This window comes from Pocillopora damicornis, chromosome 3 (assembly GCF_964200805.1).
Source record: "Pocillopora damicornis chromosome 3, jaPocDami1.2, whole genome shotgun sequence".
Classification (NCBI taxonomy): Eukaryota; Metazoa; Cnidaria; class Anthozoa; order Scleractinia; family Pocilloporidae; genus Pocillopora; species Pocillopora damicornis.
In genome coordinates, this window is record NC_142672.1 from 7,523,227 (window position 1) to 7,542,492 (window position 19,266).

Consider the following 19,266-nt stretch of genomic DNA (forward strand, 5'->3'; position numbering starts at 1 on the left):
GGGTTTTGTTCAAGAGATGGGGGGGGGGGGGGGGGGGAGGAATGACTTTTTCTGAAAGAAAAAGAAAGAAAAAAGAACGAAAGAAAGAAAAGCTAGAGAAAGGCGAGATTTTAATGCGACTGGCCTCGCCTTGGAGGAACTGGGCTCGGGAAGTAAAAAACCGTGGGTCATGTGACCAATAACAAGTTGACCACCGTTTCGCAGCATTATCTATAGTTGTTATCCAGCGAGTGCATTACCATGACATATACTGGTGTAGTCCTAATACTGCTGGCACTTTGCGGCATCGGTAAGTCTGATATTCTTTGATATCTTTCTATCTGTTTTTAATGCTTTAGATAGCTGACCGTCAGCAGACGATTTCAATGAAAAGCAAACCGCTCGCAATTTGTGCCGATCCGAATGATGCAACAAATCGCCGTCAATTTTTGACAAATAGATTTCATTTTGCCGTGAGCTTGTCCAAATTTTGATCACAATAGGCGTTAAAATGTGGAAGGAACAACAAAGTTGCGCAAAAGCCGCGGAACTCGGTGTAAAGAGACGAAGACTCGACACGGAAAAAGTAAAGGCAAAGTCATTATTACGGATAGACAATATTCCATCAAGGATGAAATATTTTTCTCTTCGTAAATGAGTAAACAAAAGATAAAATCGAAAGTGTACTACTACAAACGAAAATAAAGAAGAAATCCGGCAACACCTTTATTTCATTCACTATTTTGTTTGTTATCAGTTACATTAAATTGAGATGAGCCCAAGATCTCGTGACGACGATGCACATCTACCAGTAACCCGATACTAAGCTACTAGCTGCTTGCAAGCTTCGGGAAACATTTCGTATACGATTTGCCATTGCTAGTAAATTTCATTAGATGATCGCCGTCGCAGAGGTCCGAAACTGATCTCCGATTTGTGCATCTATTGTAATGTGCGTGATAACCACATGGTCGTTAATTTTCAGGATTTTATTGACCAAAAGCCAAAGTCAAAATCACTCGCCTGCGCCTCATGACTTACAAACCTTTCTGTTGTTCTCGAAAGAAAGTAGAAATAGATAAAGAGTGCGGTCTGTTGCTCAAGTAATCGACAATGGCTTTTGAACTCTAAGCATGCAAGGATGTCCAAGTATGATGTAGTAACACAAAGTAATGAAAAAAAAACAGAATGCATTGAAGCATGAAATACAAAGTGTAACACAATATTCATACCAACACAAGTTTGATATTAGCTTACAGCTGTAATATTATGACCATTGCATGTGTTGGACATAAAGCAACTTTTGCCGCAGCTGTCACTGATGCATGAAGCAATGCTATTATTGCAGTAGGCTGAAGTGTTCCCTCAATCCCTCATTTAGAGGGGAATTTTTAAATTAACTGAACAGAGTATACTGTGGTAAAGTTAAATGTTTTTTGCCTCAGCCCAAAACCAGCTCTCCTTTCTAGTGAGTAATCAACATATTTCCTTGTTATCAAATTTTTAAAAGAATTTTTATGTTTACTGGGCAACTGGTGGAAAATAGCAGCATTCTCACTTGTAAAGAATACTTGACTTTCTCTTTGATAGTTTAGAATTTCATAGCAGAGTGTTATGGTATTTCTAAACATTCTTTTAAACCTTTTAGCTGCATAAAAGAGTTTTCTACTTTTGTGTCAATGTGGTGTGAAATTTATCAGAACTTGTTTGAAAAAAATTGACAATTTATAGAGATAAAAATCCTGTAACCCTCTGAGGGATAAAAATTTAATTTCTAACAATTTCAATACATCTTCAAATAAAAGAAGTGAAGTTTTAAAACTATACCGGAAGCTTTAAAAATTTTCATATTACCCGCACCTTCCTATAACCCACACCAACTACTGTTTGTGGAGAAATTAACAGATTACCTGCAGGTAATTGGCCAGAAATTATGGTAGTGGTAAAACATGGTATTTTGCATTCAGTGAGAACATGTTATTTATAACATGAATACCAATGTATTGTTTTACTTACAGCATGTGGTGAGAATCTTTCATCAAAAAGCCCTGCTTCTACAGGTACTAATAATGGAACTGCACATAGTACTGGACCTAATGGTACTTCCAAACCCCAAACCAAAAGTACCACAGCCCCTTCAAAAACACCTAATGTAACCCTTGCACCAAACACCACAGCCACACCAGGAAATTCCACAGCTGCACCAGGAAATTCCACAGCTGCACCAGGAAATTCAACAGCTGCACCAGGAAATTCCACAGCTGCACCAGGAAATTCCACCGCTGCACCAGGAAATTCCACCGCTGCACCAAGAAATTCCACAACAAGACCAACCACAGTAACAAAAGTTCCTTCAAGCAAACCTGGAAATCACAGTTCAAATCCAAATGTTACTCCAACACCAAAAGGTATTAATAATTGTTTATTGGACTTAGGACCAGTCAACCATTCTTCGAAACCATTAATTTCCTTATTGCAATTATGGAGAAGTTTGGTCTAGAAACTCTGTAATTGAAAAGGAAATATAATAAAGTTTGCCTCACTGCAATGTGAAATTTCACCAGTGAATTTGAACCTCTTCCTCTCTTAAGTAGAATTTTGTGATTTAAATTCTTATTCCCCAAACTTTTTGAATTGGTTATTAATACATGAATCCTGTAAATGATTAATCTACTGACATCACTAAGTAGTCAATGTGTAAGTTGTCCATTTAATTTAGGGCACGTTTCAATTGAGTGTTGTTAAACTCAAACCAAAGTAATCACAATGGTCAAACAGGGAGCCAAATAGATTTCAGAACAAAAAACTTGCAAAATGCCTAAAGTGCTGAAAAACACAAGTTACTAAGGTAGAATTGGTTATAGTTTTGAATCTGATTGGTTGAGACCATAGTGTGTGTTTTGGGGAAAATTCACTGCAAAGTAAAGCAAAAACAAAACAATCCTAGATTTCTTTCAGCACTCAATAAAAACTAGCTTCAAATACCTTCTTTATTATGTTGATGAAGAGGATCATGAAAACTATTGGCCAGGTCTCAGTTGTTTGAAGTTTGGATAATGTTATCCACCAGATAAATCATTATCCACTGGATAAGTGCAAACAAAACATAATGTGCAGTCCAACAGATAGAGATTTATCCAGTGGATATAGCATCATCCACCTTTCGAACAACTGGAGCCAGATGATTTATTTGGTTAACCAGCAAAGGAATGTGTAGCATTATCAGGGGAGAATTACTCAATGATTCAGATATTGGCAGCTAGAGGGTTTAATAGTGATGATTTTATTTGTGCTCATTTTTTCAGGACATGGTGGCAAGAAATCAGACCGAGGCAAGTGGGTGGCTACAGGATTTGCCATTGTGTTCTTCCTTACAACTGTCATAATGACAGTGCTGTATTGTCGACAGCGCAGAATTTACCGAGAACTTGAGGGTGACAGCTCCTTGTCAAGGTTGATTTGATTTTGACAGACAGAACTTGAATGGCCAAGTGTGACTTGAGGAGACCATTTTACAATATCTGTGAAATTTGCATAAATATGCTGTTAGCAGTTCACTAGGTGTAATGTTTTAACTAGATAGATGTCTTAGAGCCCTAATTTGTTTTCTGAAGCAACTCAGCAGGCAGGAATCTTAAATCCTTGAATTTTATTGGCTGGTCATGATCTCATCGCTAGTCCACCTTTTTTCATTATGCACCAGTCTCTATTTTCTTAGTATTTCCTTCAAGAGACCACCCTTTCATGACATGCTCATTTTGCACAATTTTAAATGCAACTTGATATTGCATGAAGGTTGGTTTGTTTGTGATGTAGCTGAACCAAGTTCACAAATATCATCATGTCATATTTCCTTTTGTATCTGTTTTTTGTTTTTTTTCTTGCATTTCATATGTAGGACAATTGTTCTATCTCTTTTGAAAGTGGGGAATTTTAACGTTTTATTCAACTGAGTTGACACTTAACTTTGTAATACAGTCCCTGTAGATAAGAAATAATCCTTAGTTATTCACCATAGTCACACAAAGTTTGATATTTTAACACGTTTTGTCATCAAGGTCCTCTGTATGAAGAGCATACAATGTAGCTCTGTTCATTGTTTCCATTGTTTGACTTTCTTTTATGTTCATTATCTCTAAGACTAAGGTTAAGAGGTTTGTGCAACTGAAGCTCTTTGTGATTACAAGAAACTCTGAATGGGTCGAATGTAAATACCTCCCAAAAATTTCAGAGTTCAATGAAGAATAAATAATTGTTTTGGTGGCTAGAGACTTGTGGGAGATTACACCACACCCTTCCATTCTCATTAAAGTGCAAGTGATTATCTGGGATTTATTCAGAAATGATTGTTTCACCTGATGTCTCCCAAAGTCCACCATGAAATCACCAAACAGAATTCTATTCCTTGTTGAAGAAATGTAAAATGGTTTCCGTATTTACATAGCCTGATGTAAACACGCGGGAGGTTGGGAAAACATGAGATAAGCGTAGGAAACCACAACGCGAAGCGGAGTGGTTTCCAGCTTATCGAGTGTTCTCCCAACCTCCCAAGTGTTTACATCAGGCTATGTAGACAGGGAAACCATTTTACATTTCTTTTATAAAATAACTAATGAAAGAGGAACGAAAACCGTGTTTACATACGCTCATGTAAAATGGTTCTATGGCCAATCAGAGCGCGCGTACTGTTTGAATTATTTTAGAAATAGAGATGTTAACCCTGGAAAAGAGACAGATAAAATTTTCCATTGTATTAACTTTAAAAATGCACAGTAGATGTGTCTTTAAGCTGCTACAACGTTCTGACGAGAAGCCTTGTCTATCATGACGAACGACGCCATTCCACGGTAAAGTGAAAACCGATGACTACACGCCTCGATGCAAAGTGGCATGAACTTCTCCTCTAGCTAACTTCACCACCAAAACAAGGAGTGTGACACCTTCAAGAAATGACAGTACTGCTGACAACCGCCTTTGTGTGGCTTCTGATGCGGTCCAAATGAGCTATACCATATACGGGCTATCAAAAGCAGCTCTTCCAGCGTACACTCCACCATCCCCCTGAGTGGCTGCTTTTGTTCTGATCAGGTACCCTCCTTCTTTGTTGACAAGTACTTCATCTCCTCGGCTATGATAAAATTACATTCCAACATCTTCAGTAGGAGTGAGAAAGCAAGGAAAGCCGGCAAAATTCGTAGATAAAGTTTATAATGTTTTGGTAAAAATAAGTTGAGAGCTCCATGACTATTCATAATATTCTGTTTGAGTTCAAACATTGCGAATGAAAAATTCAATGAATTTAAGCTCTTTGGGTTAGTAACTTCTACGTGATCGGAATGCTTCTAAGTATTGTGAATGATCAGGTCAAAAATCTTAATTAAACCAAGTACCAACAAAGGAAAAAGGCGGGTTTCTCAACCAATTCGGGATCTTTACACACTATAATTTTATTAGGTTAAGACTTGTGACTTTTAGACGCGCCAGGAATTGCGCTTAAACTTAGAGATGTGGAGCACTTCTGTTGTAACACCAAAACTTGAGGAATCACAGCGCCAGCGGTAATCAAAACAAGGGGACACACCGCACGGTGAGACTTTTTCCTTACATCGTTGGTTACCAGTTCCCCCTCATGACACTGGTTCTATGGAGACTGCTTTTCCCACTGAGGGTGATACCTACTATTCAGTCCTACCTGAGAAAAATGCCGACAATTCCAAGCTCCGGAATGACATCAACAGTATGCACGTTTGTGTATTCTTCACGGACTATTACGTTTCGGTTCATTTCCGGCTGAATCAGATCCATCACTATATACTGCGTCCTGTTTTTAGAATCGTTGAGTAGCGTGTGACGTATATCTTCACCATAGATGTTATTTCCTGTACATAGCGAGTAAAGAACCAGTTCTAATGTATCGCCTGGGGGAGGGGGAGGGGGATTTTGGGGAGGATTCACCCAGTTTTTGGGTGGGAACGGTGGGAAGTCAGTCGTCGTTAGTAGATTATCAAAAAGGAGGCTATGTAGAAAATTGACTGCCAATTAACCGCAAATGAGGTGGAATCTTGAGAATATTACAGAGCCTTATGAGAGGATCAGGTAAATTTTGTTGTAACACAACCAAAATCATCCGATCCACCCCCTCCCCCTACTAGGTGATGAATAATGTTCGGTCCCAAAGCTTCTTTGTTCCCAATTTTCATTTTCTTTTTGGTGTATCAAAAAGTTCATTCAAGAAGTAGGCGAAAAGAAAGGTTCATGAAAAATGTTCTTTCTTGTCAGAAAAATCGTCGTAAAGATCTCTTAACGTACGTTGGAGTTCTGAGTTCTGTGACGGCTACGCAGCATGGAAACTACTTGTGCATCCAGGGAGCAAATTTGAACGAAACGGGATGACCAGAATTTATGTCGGAAACTAATTTCATAGCAGAACAACGACAAGGGAGAATCAAGCATAATCAAATTAACCTAAACTTGACGAAGACATGTTGCAGAACTCTGGGAAATCTTCGGTAGTTCTAACACTTTCCTTCTTCTTTCTCTCCTCTCTTTTTTTTTCCTCCCGCACACAAGTTGAATATTTTGCGGCGTAATATGTGGGAACGTTCCTTTGTCACAACACGGTCCATTAGATCTTGACATCCCCTACCACCACCCCTTTCTCGTCGCGCCTGTGGGCTCTTTTACCAATTTTCTGACACCAGAAAGATCGCATGTTGCAACAAAAGGATCGTAAGCTGCTACAAAATATAAATTCCTTGACATCTACTTGTCCTGGGATAATTCTTAGCTTATTTGGGCTATTGTGTAGAAAAATAAATTCTGTGTTTTCTTGATAAAGGTTTGGACCCCTCTTTTCAAAAAATGCTGGATCCGCCGTTGCAGGGACAAACTATGGAACCGCACGAATTAGATCCAGCAGAATTTTTATGTTACATTATAGTTGTAGTTCTCTTTACACGATACAAGAGTTTTTAATGTCCATACCTCCTCCTTCTCGTTGAGGCTTAAGAACACATCTGTCCGTCCTCTGAAGACAATATTCCATATTATGATCCCCTACAGGTCCCTGGAATGACAAAGGGGATTAAGCTAAGACACTCAAGAAGTTACATGACAGGCTCATTTAGACTTGCAAAGCTTCTTGCATGGTTTACATGGTGAAGTGGGTTTATTAGAGTATCGAAGATAGTCCAGGATGACTTTAGTTTCACTTAACTTTATTCTGTGATTGGTCCAAAAAACTCGCGCCATCCTCTCGACCAATCAGCTACAGAACTTAAAACAATCGTGACTTGATGATACGCGTTTTCCCGCGCTTAACTGCTTAACACAATTTGCTTGTTTTCACTTTGAGTTCTCATTGGCAAATAACAATATAAGCTTTTTCATGATTGGTCGCTGAGGTTACTTTAGGTTTTTCAACCCTCAGTTGAAAGTTGCTCCTGTAGCCAAACATGGCTAGGCGCTTAAAAGACGCTAAAACAATTTCAATTACCGGGTCAAGAGAATAGAGGCCAGTAAACGTTTTTCTTACTCTGTCCACGGATTCCTTGTCAGGTAAAAACCTGGAAAATGAAACATTGTCTTGTTTAGGGAACAGGACAGTTACTGCCTTGGTGCGTATCAGTATTTCAACTGATCTTAAAATGGCTTCATTCCGTCTTAGGTCTTGACAAGGTGCATGTTAGAGAATATATTCTAAATTAACTGAAACATTTTGTAAAATACAGATCAAATTTTGGTCTACCTACACTGTGACATATTTTACTTAACAACCATTCGAGAAATCCTTATCACTTTATTTGCTTTTAGTCTGAAAAGGAACCCTTCGCTACCGGAACATTCCTGTAAAACCCTGAACAATAGGGTAAAGTTTGCTGTCATAAAAAAGAAATGCTTAGCAACCTTTAGAATATAACTATTTTGGGTACCTTTCTAACACCCCAGGGTTAGACATTACTTGCTGCATTTTCTTTGTTCCCATTAACTGATGAGCCACAGTCGGACATTTGATGCAGCGAGACAACTCTATCGTCAGACGAGCTGACCATTCCTATCATTGAAAGAAAAACCAAATCGTTAGTTTACCATTTGTGAAATACAGCACTAAAGAGATAGTTCTACTCTGTCGGTGAGTATGTTGGCCAGGATGAAACGCCGCGTCACCAGTCACAAACTATTTTTTAACACGTACACGACAATTGTTTAATGTTTAAATGTAAGCTCTCTCCGCGTCTTAGCCACATCAACTTCTAAATTCGTTCTAACCTTTAACAAAACTGAACCTATCCACGCAACTGGGATCAAGAAATTTGATCAAAAATATCAGTTTTGTCCTGTAAAGAAATGTAATGAAAAGAGAATTTATTACAATGAACTCACGTTTTCTGTGGGATAGTCTTTGGGCGTGTATCCTGCTCTGAAGTAAGCTACAGCGATTTCAATTCCATTCCTGTCAGGTGTGAAGAGCACGAACGTATAATTTTAACAAAACAACCCAAGAAGACAATTATAATTATGGTGAAATGGAAAAAGGTGGAAGAAGAAAAAATACTCACAAATAAAGGGATTTAGCATTGTCTGTTTCTCCGTCCCTGAATACATCAGTAAGGCTTCGCCTAATTACTGTTACACCCTTACTTCTGCACAAAACGAATTTAGAGAGAAATTATTTATAAGTGCATTATTGTTCTGTTACATGACGTAAAACGTTTAAAGGAATTAGAAAGGGGTCGAAACACCAAGAGTTCAAGGAAACGAACATGATAGCAAAGAGCAGTCTTTGTCATCTTTCTTTTAATAGAAATCTGACTTTGTCGTAAGTTTAAATGTACATGGTAACACGAAGTAAAATGCTTTTTAATCGAGACTCGATAAAACCAAAACCGAAATAATCACAAGACGCTAAGGCACGAGAACTCAAGTTATCACAAGCAGATAACCTTAAGCACGTGAGGAAACTGGTGAAGAAGTAGTTGTAAGAATTTTGGTCTCAGACAAGTCGTAAAAAGCCCCACAGGTCTAATGGGGAGGGGGGGAGGATGTTCTGCTTCTGAAGACTGTCAGCCGAAAAACTGAGAAAGGAGAACTTGAGGAGCAAAGTGACGTAACACGTTTACCTTTCGCGAACACGATATTCCAGATGTCTTTGATCGTAAACGTTTATCTCGTCAGGTTGAATGACAAACATAATAACAGCGCTAAAATTAAAGACAAAGAAAGTCTATAAGTTCAACAAACAGGAAACAAAATAAACAAAGAACCGAATTAATGATAATAAATAATCAGACGCCAAACCGTTCTGATCCGTATAGTTCCCAGGCCTTGATGAGACCATCGGCTGCCTCGTCCAATGCTGGATTAAGAGGAACCTTAAGAAAATGTACAGAACCATAAGTTTACCGTCAATTTAACTTGCGTTGCTGGCGGTCTGCGGTTTGGGGGACGGAGAGAAAAATAAAAGACCTTTCATTTTTCTCTTCGCCCCAAAACCGCAGACCGCCAGCAACGCAGGCTACCGTCAATTTGCCTATGCTATTTGAAGTATTGTAAACTGAGAATTATTTTGGGTTTATTTCGTACAATACCAGAGAGGTTGGGATCTCACTTTTGCAGCTAGTGTCCCCTTTAAGCATTCCCTCCAGAGTTGTTTTTAGACTCAAGATGTCTGGTTTTGGGGAATAATGTTATTTTGAAGAATCCCAAGATGTTGCAAGACCAGTGGAGGATCCTTGAGGGATCCTTTCTTCCCCCCCTCCCCCCCCCCCACCTTCTCTAAACTAGCACCTTATAGTACTACACAACTTGAGGTATCTCAGATCTCAGATTAACAGAACTTGTCAAAATTTGGAGACCCCACCCTCTCCCTCCCCTCCATCAAAAATTCTTGGATCGGCCAATCGGTTGGAAAGAAGAGACCCTGGTAACGAGGTTGGCTCCATGGAGTGTTTGCGTAAGCGGCATTTGCGACTCTGGAATGGTTATCATTGGATCCCCGTGAGATCTAGGAAAACGAGAGTAACGTAGCAATAATTTTAAAGAGTACGTTTTCGTCGGGAAGGGGCCAGGAGTAACTAATGAGATCCTCAAACACGCATATGACCCTCTCTTGTCTCAAAACGCATCCACCGATCTCTTCGAAAGACTCAGAAAGAAATATGCATCAAGAGACATTGATTGGAGTACAGAGCAAAGAGCTCTATTTATTATGAAGAGATAAGATTGCGGTATCTGTAAGATCCTTCTTAAAAACTGAGAGAATATCTCCCTTAAGAGGTGTAATTAAATAAGAAAAGCTATGAATATCTATAACGGTCTAAGAGTCGACCAACCTTTCTTTTTTGTCCCATTAACTCAAGGAGATACCTGAGAAGTAACAGATGGAAGATTGTGTTAATACTAAGTCCCCATAACAGCGAAAATCAACATATTACATCCAAACAAACTTTGAATGCTCTCAAGGGTGAGGTAGTTTTCCGTCGTATAATTGGAAATTGAGGTCAAGATACACTGCTTGAAGACGACCTGTCGTCACACTTCACGCATGGTCCCGTTGGTGAAATTTGGTACATCCCCTTTGATAAAGTTCATTTAATTCTCCGACACGGTCATTAACATAGGAAAAAGGATATGTTCTACGTTGAAATGCGAAATTAAAGTGATTTAGAGCACAACACTATTTTCGAAGAAGCGCGACACATCGGTCTCGCAGAAGACAAGCACTGCAAGATCACAAAATAAACGGGTGGCAAAAAAATTCAAGAAAAACAGGAAACTAGTTATTGAACAACAATTTTGATAGCTCCACATTTTATCTGAAAAAAATTAGCTCAGGGTAACCTTTAACCTCTTATATCAGTTGTTAGTAATGACAATATTTCTATCCACTTACAGCACCTTCTTTTGAGGATCTAAATTTCCGGGAGGGGGGTACTTCTTAGCGATAGGCTAATGGGGATATGCCGCTGAATGGAGTGGCATTTTCACGACTGGATTGACTATAATGGGGTTGCATTATTGGTAGAATTCCTAGAATTGCGCACATTTTCGGGACATTGGCGGTAAGAATATTCTGGTAAGAAGGGATTCAAAAATAGGATAGATGCATAAACAGAATGTGACTAAACTGGGATCTATAATTGGCCACAGAATATACTTAAATGTATTGTAGTATTGTAGTATTGCTTCTGAGATTCTCCCCCCCCCCCCCCCCCATCCTGTCTAAATTCTCAATGGCTAAAAAATTGTAACAATAACATTTTTAAAACACAACTTCTTTTACCTGTGCATCTCTGGAATAAGGCAAGAGAATGCAATCCCTCCTAGCGCTATGGTGTTGATTTCGACTTGCTTAATGCAAAGCCCATTGTTATTTTCGTCCATCGCGTCAGCTTTGGTGCGACTGTGACATTCATTGTTTAATTTGCCTGTCGTGTCAATCAAGTAGTCTGATCGGAATATTCCTAAGGAAATAGACTGAAGGAATGGAATGCTTGAATAAGCCGCTTTATAATGATGATAACAGTAATAATGATAGTTGTAAGGTAATGATGATTAAAATCATAATAATCATGATAATATTAATAATAATGGTGACGATATTGGAGAATAATAAGAAAGATAATATCAAAGAGCGAATTCCAGAAATCGAACAACATAAATCGAACAATCGCACAGTGGGAGCCCAATTTGTCAATCTCGAGTTTGATTGTAATGAACCTATTCAAATTTTAGACGCAACGAATAAATGTTCTCTTTCAATTTAACGGTATGTTTTGTTTGTAGAAGAATGTTGCAGTGACCAGAATAGGTGTCTTTTGATTGTTACCACACGAAGTCTTCCTTCAAATCAAACAAAATTACGAGAAAATTTGATAAAATAGCCATTTGTAAAACACATTTACAACTAGACTATCTACCTTATTTACTCGAATTAGCACCGCGGTGCACTTCGAATTATTCGCGCCTCAAAAGCGATGCCTACTCGGGGACGGCGCTTATATAAAGGCGGCGCTTTTTAAAAAATTGGACGCGACGCAAAACATGTTTTTTTCAATTTAATGGAATAGTTTCTATCTTTACGAATATCTTACAGTGATTGGCGGGGCTTCTTTTGATTGTCACCATTTGTCCCTTCCGGTACTTTTCAGTTTGAGTCTGAGTCTACGGGCTCCAGAGTAGGAGAGTACGCCTCTTTTCCGTATGAATCTGTTCATTCGAAAGGGTTTGAGTCTAGTTCCCTCAGGATATCCACCATGGTGTGATGTAAAACAGCTTGTGAAAAACTGAATTGTTCCTGTGGCGCTTTTTCGGGGCAGTGCTTACTCGAGTGAATACGGTGGTATTCAATTTGTGTGCAAATGTCGCGTATTCTCCATTTACAAAGACAAACTGTATCATGTCCCATTAGTGCTCAAATCTGCTGTTATCCAACCACGTTAGAGAATTTTGTCAAAGTTTTTATTATGATAGCAGTAATAATGATCATGATAATGAAAGAGGACTGGGGATGACAATAAACAACTGCCCAATGTGAACCGAAACAAATCGCCAGCACTTACCTGAGCTGCTCCTTGCTCCCAAACCTTTTCGTAAATTTGAAAAAGCTTTGCTGTAAATTGGTCGGCAGACATCGTGCTAACAAGGAAATAAAGATAATATATGATGAAAAGGACTTTTTATTTGCTTACACCGTTGAGCGGCCTCTTCTTAGGCCAAACTTGAATGCACAAATGAATTGAAGAGTTTTTCTTTGTTTAAGACGGTGATAAGTAAGGCGATCTTCGCAATAACGAATACTACTTAAGCAGAAGGGAAAAAAAGGCCTGAAAAAATTCAGGCCAGTACGGGATTTGAACCTGTGATCATTGCGATATCGATAGGAGATGTACATAACGCTTGTAATGGGTCTTAAAGTAATTTAGTACGAAATCATCAAAATAACACTAAGTGCAGATTCACGGCTTTGAGTGGTGCCGCCACTGAGTAAATTTGAGTGGTACATTGCTGTATGCTTCGCCGCTCAGTGCTTCAAATCACTATGACACCGCCAGTTATGTGGGTTAGTAGGTCTTTTAGAAAACTTAGAAGTTAACCTGTACCTTTTAACTGATTTCAGAGTAGCCTTTTCCCCTTTCTCATATTCCCATGTTCTCAAGAATCACTGGGAATCAAGCTCTCAGCAACACACAGTTAATTTGCAAAACCGTCACTTTCGTTCACGCGCACAAGAATCAAACGACTCAACCTTCAAACTGACTACCACCAGCGGTAACCAACAAAAAGTAAAAACCGGCAAGGAAGATTTTTTACCTGGACAGTGCATTCTTCGTAAATTGGTAGTCCTGGCTGGCTTTATGCACAAGAATGTTGAAGTCCGTCTGAACTTCTCTTGCAGTAGAAAAAAGCCTCTTTGGAAAAGGTGAAGGGTAAAGCGTGAAAGGAATGTGTTGTGGTTTACCATTGGGGTCTTTATAAACCATTCCTCTTGAAATACAATAGTCCCTTGCTTCGTTCGCAAGATATGGGATGTCCTCTTGAGGAAACTCGTGGTCACTTTTTTGCGCGAGGTACGCCATTCTCTTGAAACATTCGTCACGCTACTCTAGGATTACCAACTTCTGCAACGATCAATGAAAAAATGAACTGGTGCAAAAGCATGATAACAGTACGAGACCAAGCAACTTACTCTTCTTGATTAAACACCATGCGTATGTACTCGCGGGGTCAGAACCTGAAATACTAGTTCCCTGGGGTGATTACCTAAGGCTTCCATGTCGGATCAGGATTCCAAACTTTCTGGTGAGCGAGCTTCAGCTACATGTTAAAACAATCAACTTAGCATCACTGCGGCGACCTACTTTTGTTTAAATCGGTTTATTTTCTACATGGAAATGTTCAATGGATGGATCATAGTCCCAGAGGAAGACTCACAAACATTTTATTCGTCTTGGATAATACCCCTGGGTCTCGGCGTATGGGTACATGATAAAAAGAAAAATCAACCTTTCTATGAACGATGGGTTTACCAGGGCCAAGTCTGAAATAAATACTGGGAGCATTTAATCGAGAACTAATTTAATGATGCCTTGTTCAACCACAAAATAGAAGCACCATATACCTCAGTTCTCAAAGTTCACATAATAAATATCACGATTAAAGGGGTAAGTTTCTAACGAAACTGTGGCACTGTGTCGGATTAGGTGATTAGGCCCATGTCGGTATAAATTCGAATTGCCATGAGACTTGTTATCGGAAAGCTTTGAATTCCTAAAAAGACATGCTTTGAGTTGTTTTTCTATAAATGGCGAGGCTGCCATAGGACCTAGTCGATAATGGCAACGAGTTCCATGAGACAGGAGCAATTCCCAAGTGTAGAGCAGTTGACTACTGGAAGAAATAAGAGGTTGCATTGACGAGTAAAGGGCATAGTTAGGGGCTGGTTTCGGTGACAAAAGATCTAACTTTACAGTAACATAGGGTGGACTTAGATTGTTTAACAACTCGAAAACAAAAAGAGCCAATTTAAACTAAACTACAGGGAGCCATTGTAGATCGATGCGAGAGGATGTGGTATGGTCAAATTTTGTAATCTGGAAAATCACTCCAGCTGCGGCGTTCTAAACTTGCTGTCAACGATCAAGTTGATATTGAGGAAGACCAAAAAGTAGTGCGTTGCAGAAATCAAGGTGCGAAGATACAGAAGATTCTAGGGCTCAGCTTTTTTGGAGTTGTAAACCAGAAAGTAGACTTTTAAAGTTTTTGATACTTCAATGCACCATCGAGTTTGTCGTGTCGGTCACGGGTCAGAGAGATTACATGTAGGTTAGTAAGGTTAAGGTTGTGGAGGGCACCAAATATCTAACACTGCTTTACTGCTTTCACCTAACAGAGAGCAACTGACACATGCCACTAGACCCATCTATTGATATGCGAAGAAACTGTCGATCTTTAGTGCTGTTTATAAGGGGGTTGTTTATGCACACGACAGATCCTTTGGCGGTAAACGAGGAGACCTCAGCCATAAGAAATGAGTCAAAAACCAAACTATCTTTGAAGCTGAGTTTTAAGCCATCGCAAAGGTATGTTTGATTCTCTCGTGGCACTATTAATTGAACTGAATTGTTACGTGAGAGTAAGGATTTCTTACCAAGCAACAGGCCTTACCTATACATGCAGGCCTAAGGTTCTGACTTGATTCTAGAACAGCTTAACGAATTAGAAACAATAACACTCTCGACTAAATATTCGTGAAATACGATTACTGTTGGTTGTTGTTTTTTAATTTAAAGTATTTTCGTGAAACGGGGGTACACCATTTTTTAAACTTAAACCGCAGACAAAAGTACTCTTCCGACGAAGGGGTAATGCTCGAACGTCAGCCTCGGAAACTCTTTACGGCGGCTAATTTACATTACATTTTTTCTCACATAAAACTTTAATTACACCTGTTAACACACTTATAAGACCCAATCGACCAGGTTGGCTACGTCGTTTTTACCTTTTAAAAATTGATGGCGGTTAGTCTCATCTGAATACAGCCGTCTCGCTCCCGATCACTAATCTGTCTGCGCTGAAATTATCCTATTTTACAGAAGCAAAAACTTGTTCCGCGAATTGTACAACCTCAGGTATCGGACTCAGTAAGGCTGCCCTTAAAAAAATAGAAAATCGCTCGCCTTTATCTCAGTAACCTATAATTATAACCGTTTGAAATTTTCCGTGCGAGCTGTTGCTAAAAATTAATTACCTTTGAGCTGTAAATACATTACGACATTGCGGTCATTGACTATTTGAGGAAACTGAAGCGTGCGGGGGAAACATGTTTTATTCGACGTTAACTTGCTGGGTTACACCTAGGGTGTGGCGAGCGACGAACGCCAAATCATTTTCATTTTCATTTTGCGCCATGTAGAATAGTATTCGTGGGTAATTACATTTTTTTATGTCTCAGCGATTGATTCGAGTACTGCGAAAGTGTTGATAAGAAAAGCCACGTGCCAAAGCGTTCCTTTACAAGATAAGAGTCACTTCCTTTGCTATAAAAGAGTCAAAACCCGGGTTCGTACCACCACATCTTCCGTGAATTTCACACCGATTTATGCAACAATGCTACTTCGAGGCGAAAACTATCATAAACGAATGCACAGTAACCCGGGAAAATAGATGATGGAATAAATCTACGTTTCACGAAAATACTTTAAATTAAAAAACAACAACCAACAGTGATCGTATTCATCTCAGTTATAGCACCAATTACGTCATAATCATATTAAATTATTTTGCAGCTTCAAAACATACTAAGTCCACCATATATAAATATTGCTAGAAAATAAACTTTAGCGCACCTTTTTATCTTGCTTTGAGTTGTGCAGCTGAGTCGCGTCCGTTACCAGTAAAACCTTTTAATAGATGTCAATCAGCAAATAGACAGGCCTGTTTGTTGCTGCACACTTAGTAAAAACTCGCCGGAACAGGACTGGACTATTGAACCCATAGAAGTGCGATGAGTCGTATTTTACAAAATTGTAGGCGGGACAGGGAACGCGAAAATAATTTCCAAAAGAGCGTACTTAACCTCCAAAAGCACTACAAGAACATATTCGAGGATATACCAAAAGACTAGAGTCGGATGATTTCTCTAGGCATTCAAATTAAAATATCCATGACGATCAGGGATAGGTAATTCCCTAGCCAGTGTCTAACAAAACTGAACACATTCAACGCAGTAAGATAAATTAATAGTATGCACCGGAAAAATACTAAGTTCTGATTGGCTGCAGTTCTTATGAAACACGGGTGCAAATTCAAATGGTGCACGCACATGGCACGCTCTGCGGTTTCAAAACAGCAGCCAAACTCTTGTATATGCCAGCTTACATAATCAAGGATGACTTCGATAGAAATGTTTAGTTTTGCTGGTTATTTTACACTTAATTTTCTTCAAAATATTGTTTTGAAAATTTCGAATCAATTTTAACACGTTTCCAAGGTAATAAATGATGGTCTTGCAAAAGTTTAAATTTGTTGAATAAAATGGCGCACCGTCAAAATTCCACTTGTTTTCATTCTCTGTCTTCCCTTTTTTCTGTTTTATACCATAAATCATAACCATTACAACTTCCTCAAAGGGCATTGATGCACTACCTGCTTTACTTTTCACTAATTATTTTGTAATCGGACAGTTGGTTGAAATCGGACACCTGTAATACGTACCTTAATTTAAACCATCTACTCGAGAATCATAAGTTAGAATTATAAAATGCCCACTTCATGACGGAAATAATTAAGAAAATGACATTTTCTGGTCGTTTTTACCTTTTTCTCGACAGTTGAACGGTTGTAAGAGCTTCGTTCCTATCAAGAAATTGGATTGGTCCTCTTGGAAAGCCTGAAGGCGATTACACCACATCACATTCGCTATGTAATCAAGTCTCTCGCGATACACCAGGATACAAAATGTACGATCAATCTCATTTTCTCTTATGAAACACTTTCGACAAAACAGATCATGGCTGTAGCAGTATGTAGGATTCGTGTCACATTTATAGCCGATGACTTATAATTAGCTGCCAGTACGTAAGTTGTCGGTCACGCTCGAAACGTCAGCTTTAGATACTCTTCACGGTGACAAATTCACACAAGTTGATAAAATTTACATCAATTGGTAAAACCAAATTGTCTGTAGCTTAGTTGGTCGGTTATTAGACAACAAAATCGGTCGAAAAGTGAAAGGTTCGCATCTTTATCACGCTGCCGATTGAGATATTTCCTAGTCACGTGTTCGTGACAAATGCTTGCCATCCATCACTGAAAATTTGGCTTCTTAATGACCGTTTTATGGGACTTTTTGATGCATCTAGTTTTGCTCCTTTCTCAGGTCTTTCCCAACTGCATTTATCAGCAAGTACACTCTGCAAATTAGAGGAGCCTGAACCGAAAGGCTGTTAAACCATAACACCTAAATTATGGAGAAACACTGAATTAACTTACTTGTGAGTGTAGCCGGAAGGTTTATTAACTTTCCGAAAATCAAGTGAATGTAAACTCCGAAAACGTGTCAGCTATGAAAACATTAAGTAATAAATGAAAGTTTTACACTACTTATATCACTGATCGATGGAAATTATAGGGAAATGGCGTGGCTTATCTTGAGATGCGGCCTTTCATTGAAACAGTGTCAGCTTAAAGACATTCTTTACACTCTCTCTGACGAAGAGCTAACGCGCGAAACGTTAGCTTTAGAAAATCTCAACTGTGGCCAATTTACATTATCATCTCAGTTGATCCGAGAGCGATCGGTCGGATGGTTTGAGGTTCGAATCCTCATCGCGGCGAAATGAAATATCTTCTGGGCGTATGTTCGTGACAAATGCTCGCCATGAAGCCGGCTAAAAATTTGGCCTCTTAAGAGAGTGTCTCTGTAAGAGCGGTCCGGTCGATTTTTCTTGAGACACGGATTTCGCTCATTTCTTGTGTGTTGTAAGACATTCATGTACCTATACTAAAACCACAATCCGTTTGATCGGATCTCTTTATCTTTCAGAGTTTTACAGAAATTAAATTTCACTCGAGCGAAGGCTTGTCGTGACACTTTTCAAGACTTTAATTTATGACAACTTTGAAGGACAATTTACAAAAAACTACGGAACTTAGCAAAAAATAAATACCAAAGCCATGTATATTAACTCTATCTTATCCATCGAGGCGACTTTCGTGAACATCACGTTTCAATCAAGGAAACAGGAAGACTTGAATGACACCTTATCCGTTCGCTTAAGTCACACATGCCAAAACCGATCAAATTCAATGCAAATTTTTGAAAAAGTGAGGCGCTCTTAACTGATCCAACTAACATAGCTAGGAAGTAGGTGCTATAGAAAAGGTAACTATAGAAAAAAACTTTGCGGCCCAACCTTTACGAAAACTTTATAACTCCGTGAACTTACCTAATTTTCGGCAATCTCCAAGTTTAGCCGCCATTTTGAGGATTTGTCAACATGAAGCGTAACTGATATAAATCAAGCAGGTAGATCTAAAACCGTCAGAAATACATACGAAAGCAATTCAAATGAACTTTACTTTCAATTCTAGCGGCAAAATTTGAAATTTTTCGTTGAACTTACCATTCCTACATCCCCATGCGACCAATTCTTCCAACAATTAATACACTACAACTAGTGTTCGAATTCCCCTCGTCGATTCCATCGTAAGAAATAACCTGTGCCACTCAAGCTTCGACTAGAATGTGAAGTACGAATCAAATAACATAACTGCTTCATCTTGGAG

At 38.9% G+C, this 19,266-nt stretch overlaps 2 protein-coding genes across 6 annotated transcripts in view; one reads left to right on the forward strand and one right to left on the reverse strand.

Moving 5' to 3' along the window:
- Positions 1–4,308, forward strand: LOC113665673 (uncharacterized). The gene is made up of 3 exons (XM_027181389.2): positions 1–289; positions 1,998–2,387; positions 3,285–4,308. Exons 1-3 carry the CDS (start codon positions 241–243, stop codon positions 3,440–3,442), a joined length of 597 nt encoding a protein of 198 aa, XP_027037190.2. The 5' UTR covers positions 1–240; the 3' UTR covers positions 3,443–4,308.
- LOC113665686 (glutathione synthetase) overlaps positions 3,895–19,266 on the reverse strand; it is a 22,303-nt gene continuing 6,931 nt past the window's right edge. Inside the window, exons 1-15 of one of the 5 annotated variants that reach the window (XM_089200249.1) lie at positions 19,104–19,266; positions 18,927–19,012; positions 13,291–13,598; positions 12,540–12,615; positions 11,261–11,454; positions 10,311–10,344; positions 9,277–9,350; positions 9,099–9,179; positions 8,538–8,621; positions 8,362–8,431; positions 7,911–8,032; positions 7,475–7,544; positions 6,964–7,045; positions 5,672–5,858; positions 3,895–5,107 (exon numbers count right to left, since the gene is read on the reverse strand). The exon at positions 19,104–19,266 is cut by the window's right edge and continues 93 nt beyond it. In XM_089200249.1, the coding sequence (XP_089056375.1) occupies positions 4,984–5,107; positions 5,672–5,858; positions 6,964–7,045; positions 7,475–7,544; positions 7,911–8,032; positions 8,362–8,431; positions 8,538–8,621; positions 9,099–9,179; positions 9,277–9,350; positions 10,311–10,344; positions 11,261–11,454; positions 12,540–12,615; positions 13,291–13,556 (1,464 nt within the window). In that variant the 5' untranslated portion in view covers positions 13,557–13,598; positions 18,927–19,012; positions 19,104–19,266 and the 3' untranslated portion in view covers positions 3,895–4,983. Of the gene's footprint in view, positions 5,108–5,671; positions 5,859–6,963; positions 7,046–7,474; positions 7,545–7,910; positions 8,033–8,361; positions 8,432–8,537; positions 8,622–9,098; positions 9,180–9,276; positions 9,351–10,310; positions 10,345–11,260; positions 11,455–12,539; positions 12,616–13,290; positions 13,599–15,144; positions 15,232–16,325; positions 16,690–18,926; positions 19,013–19,103 lie in introns of those variants that run through there. The other 4 variants (XM_089200248.1, XM_089200251.1, XM_089200252.1 and 1 more) reach the window with 4 other exon arrangements.

Coding starts and splice junctions, on each gene's coding strand:
- LOC113665673 (XM_027181389.2), top strand. CDS start 241: ATGACATATACTGGTGTAGTCCTAATACTGCTGGCACTTTGCGGCATC. Junction 290..1,997: donor GCTGGCACTTTGCGGCATCG/GTAAGTCTGATA, acceptor TTTTACTTACAG/CATGTGGTGAGAATCTTTCA. Junction 2,388..3,284: donor TGTTACTCCAACACCAAAAG/GTATTAATAATT, acceptor TCATTTTTTCAG/GACATGGTGGCAAGAAATCA.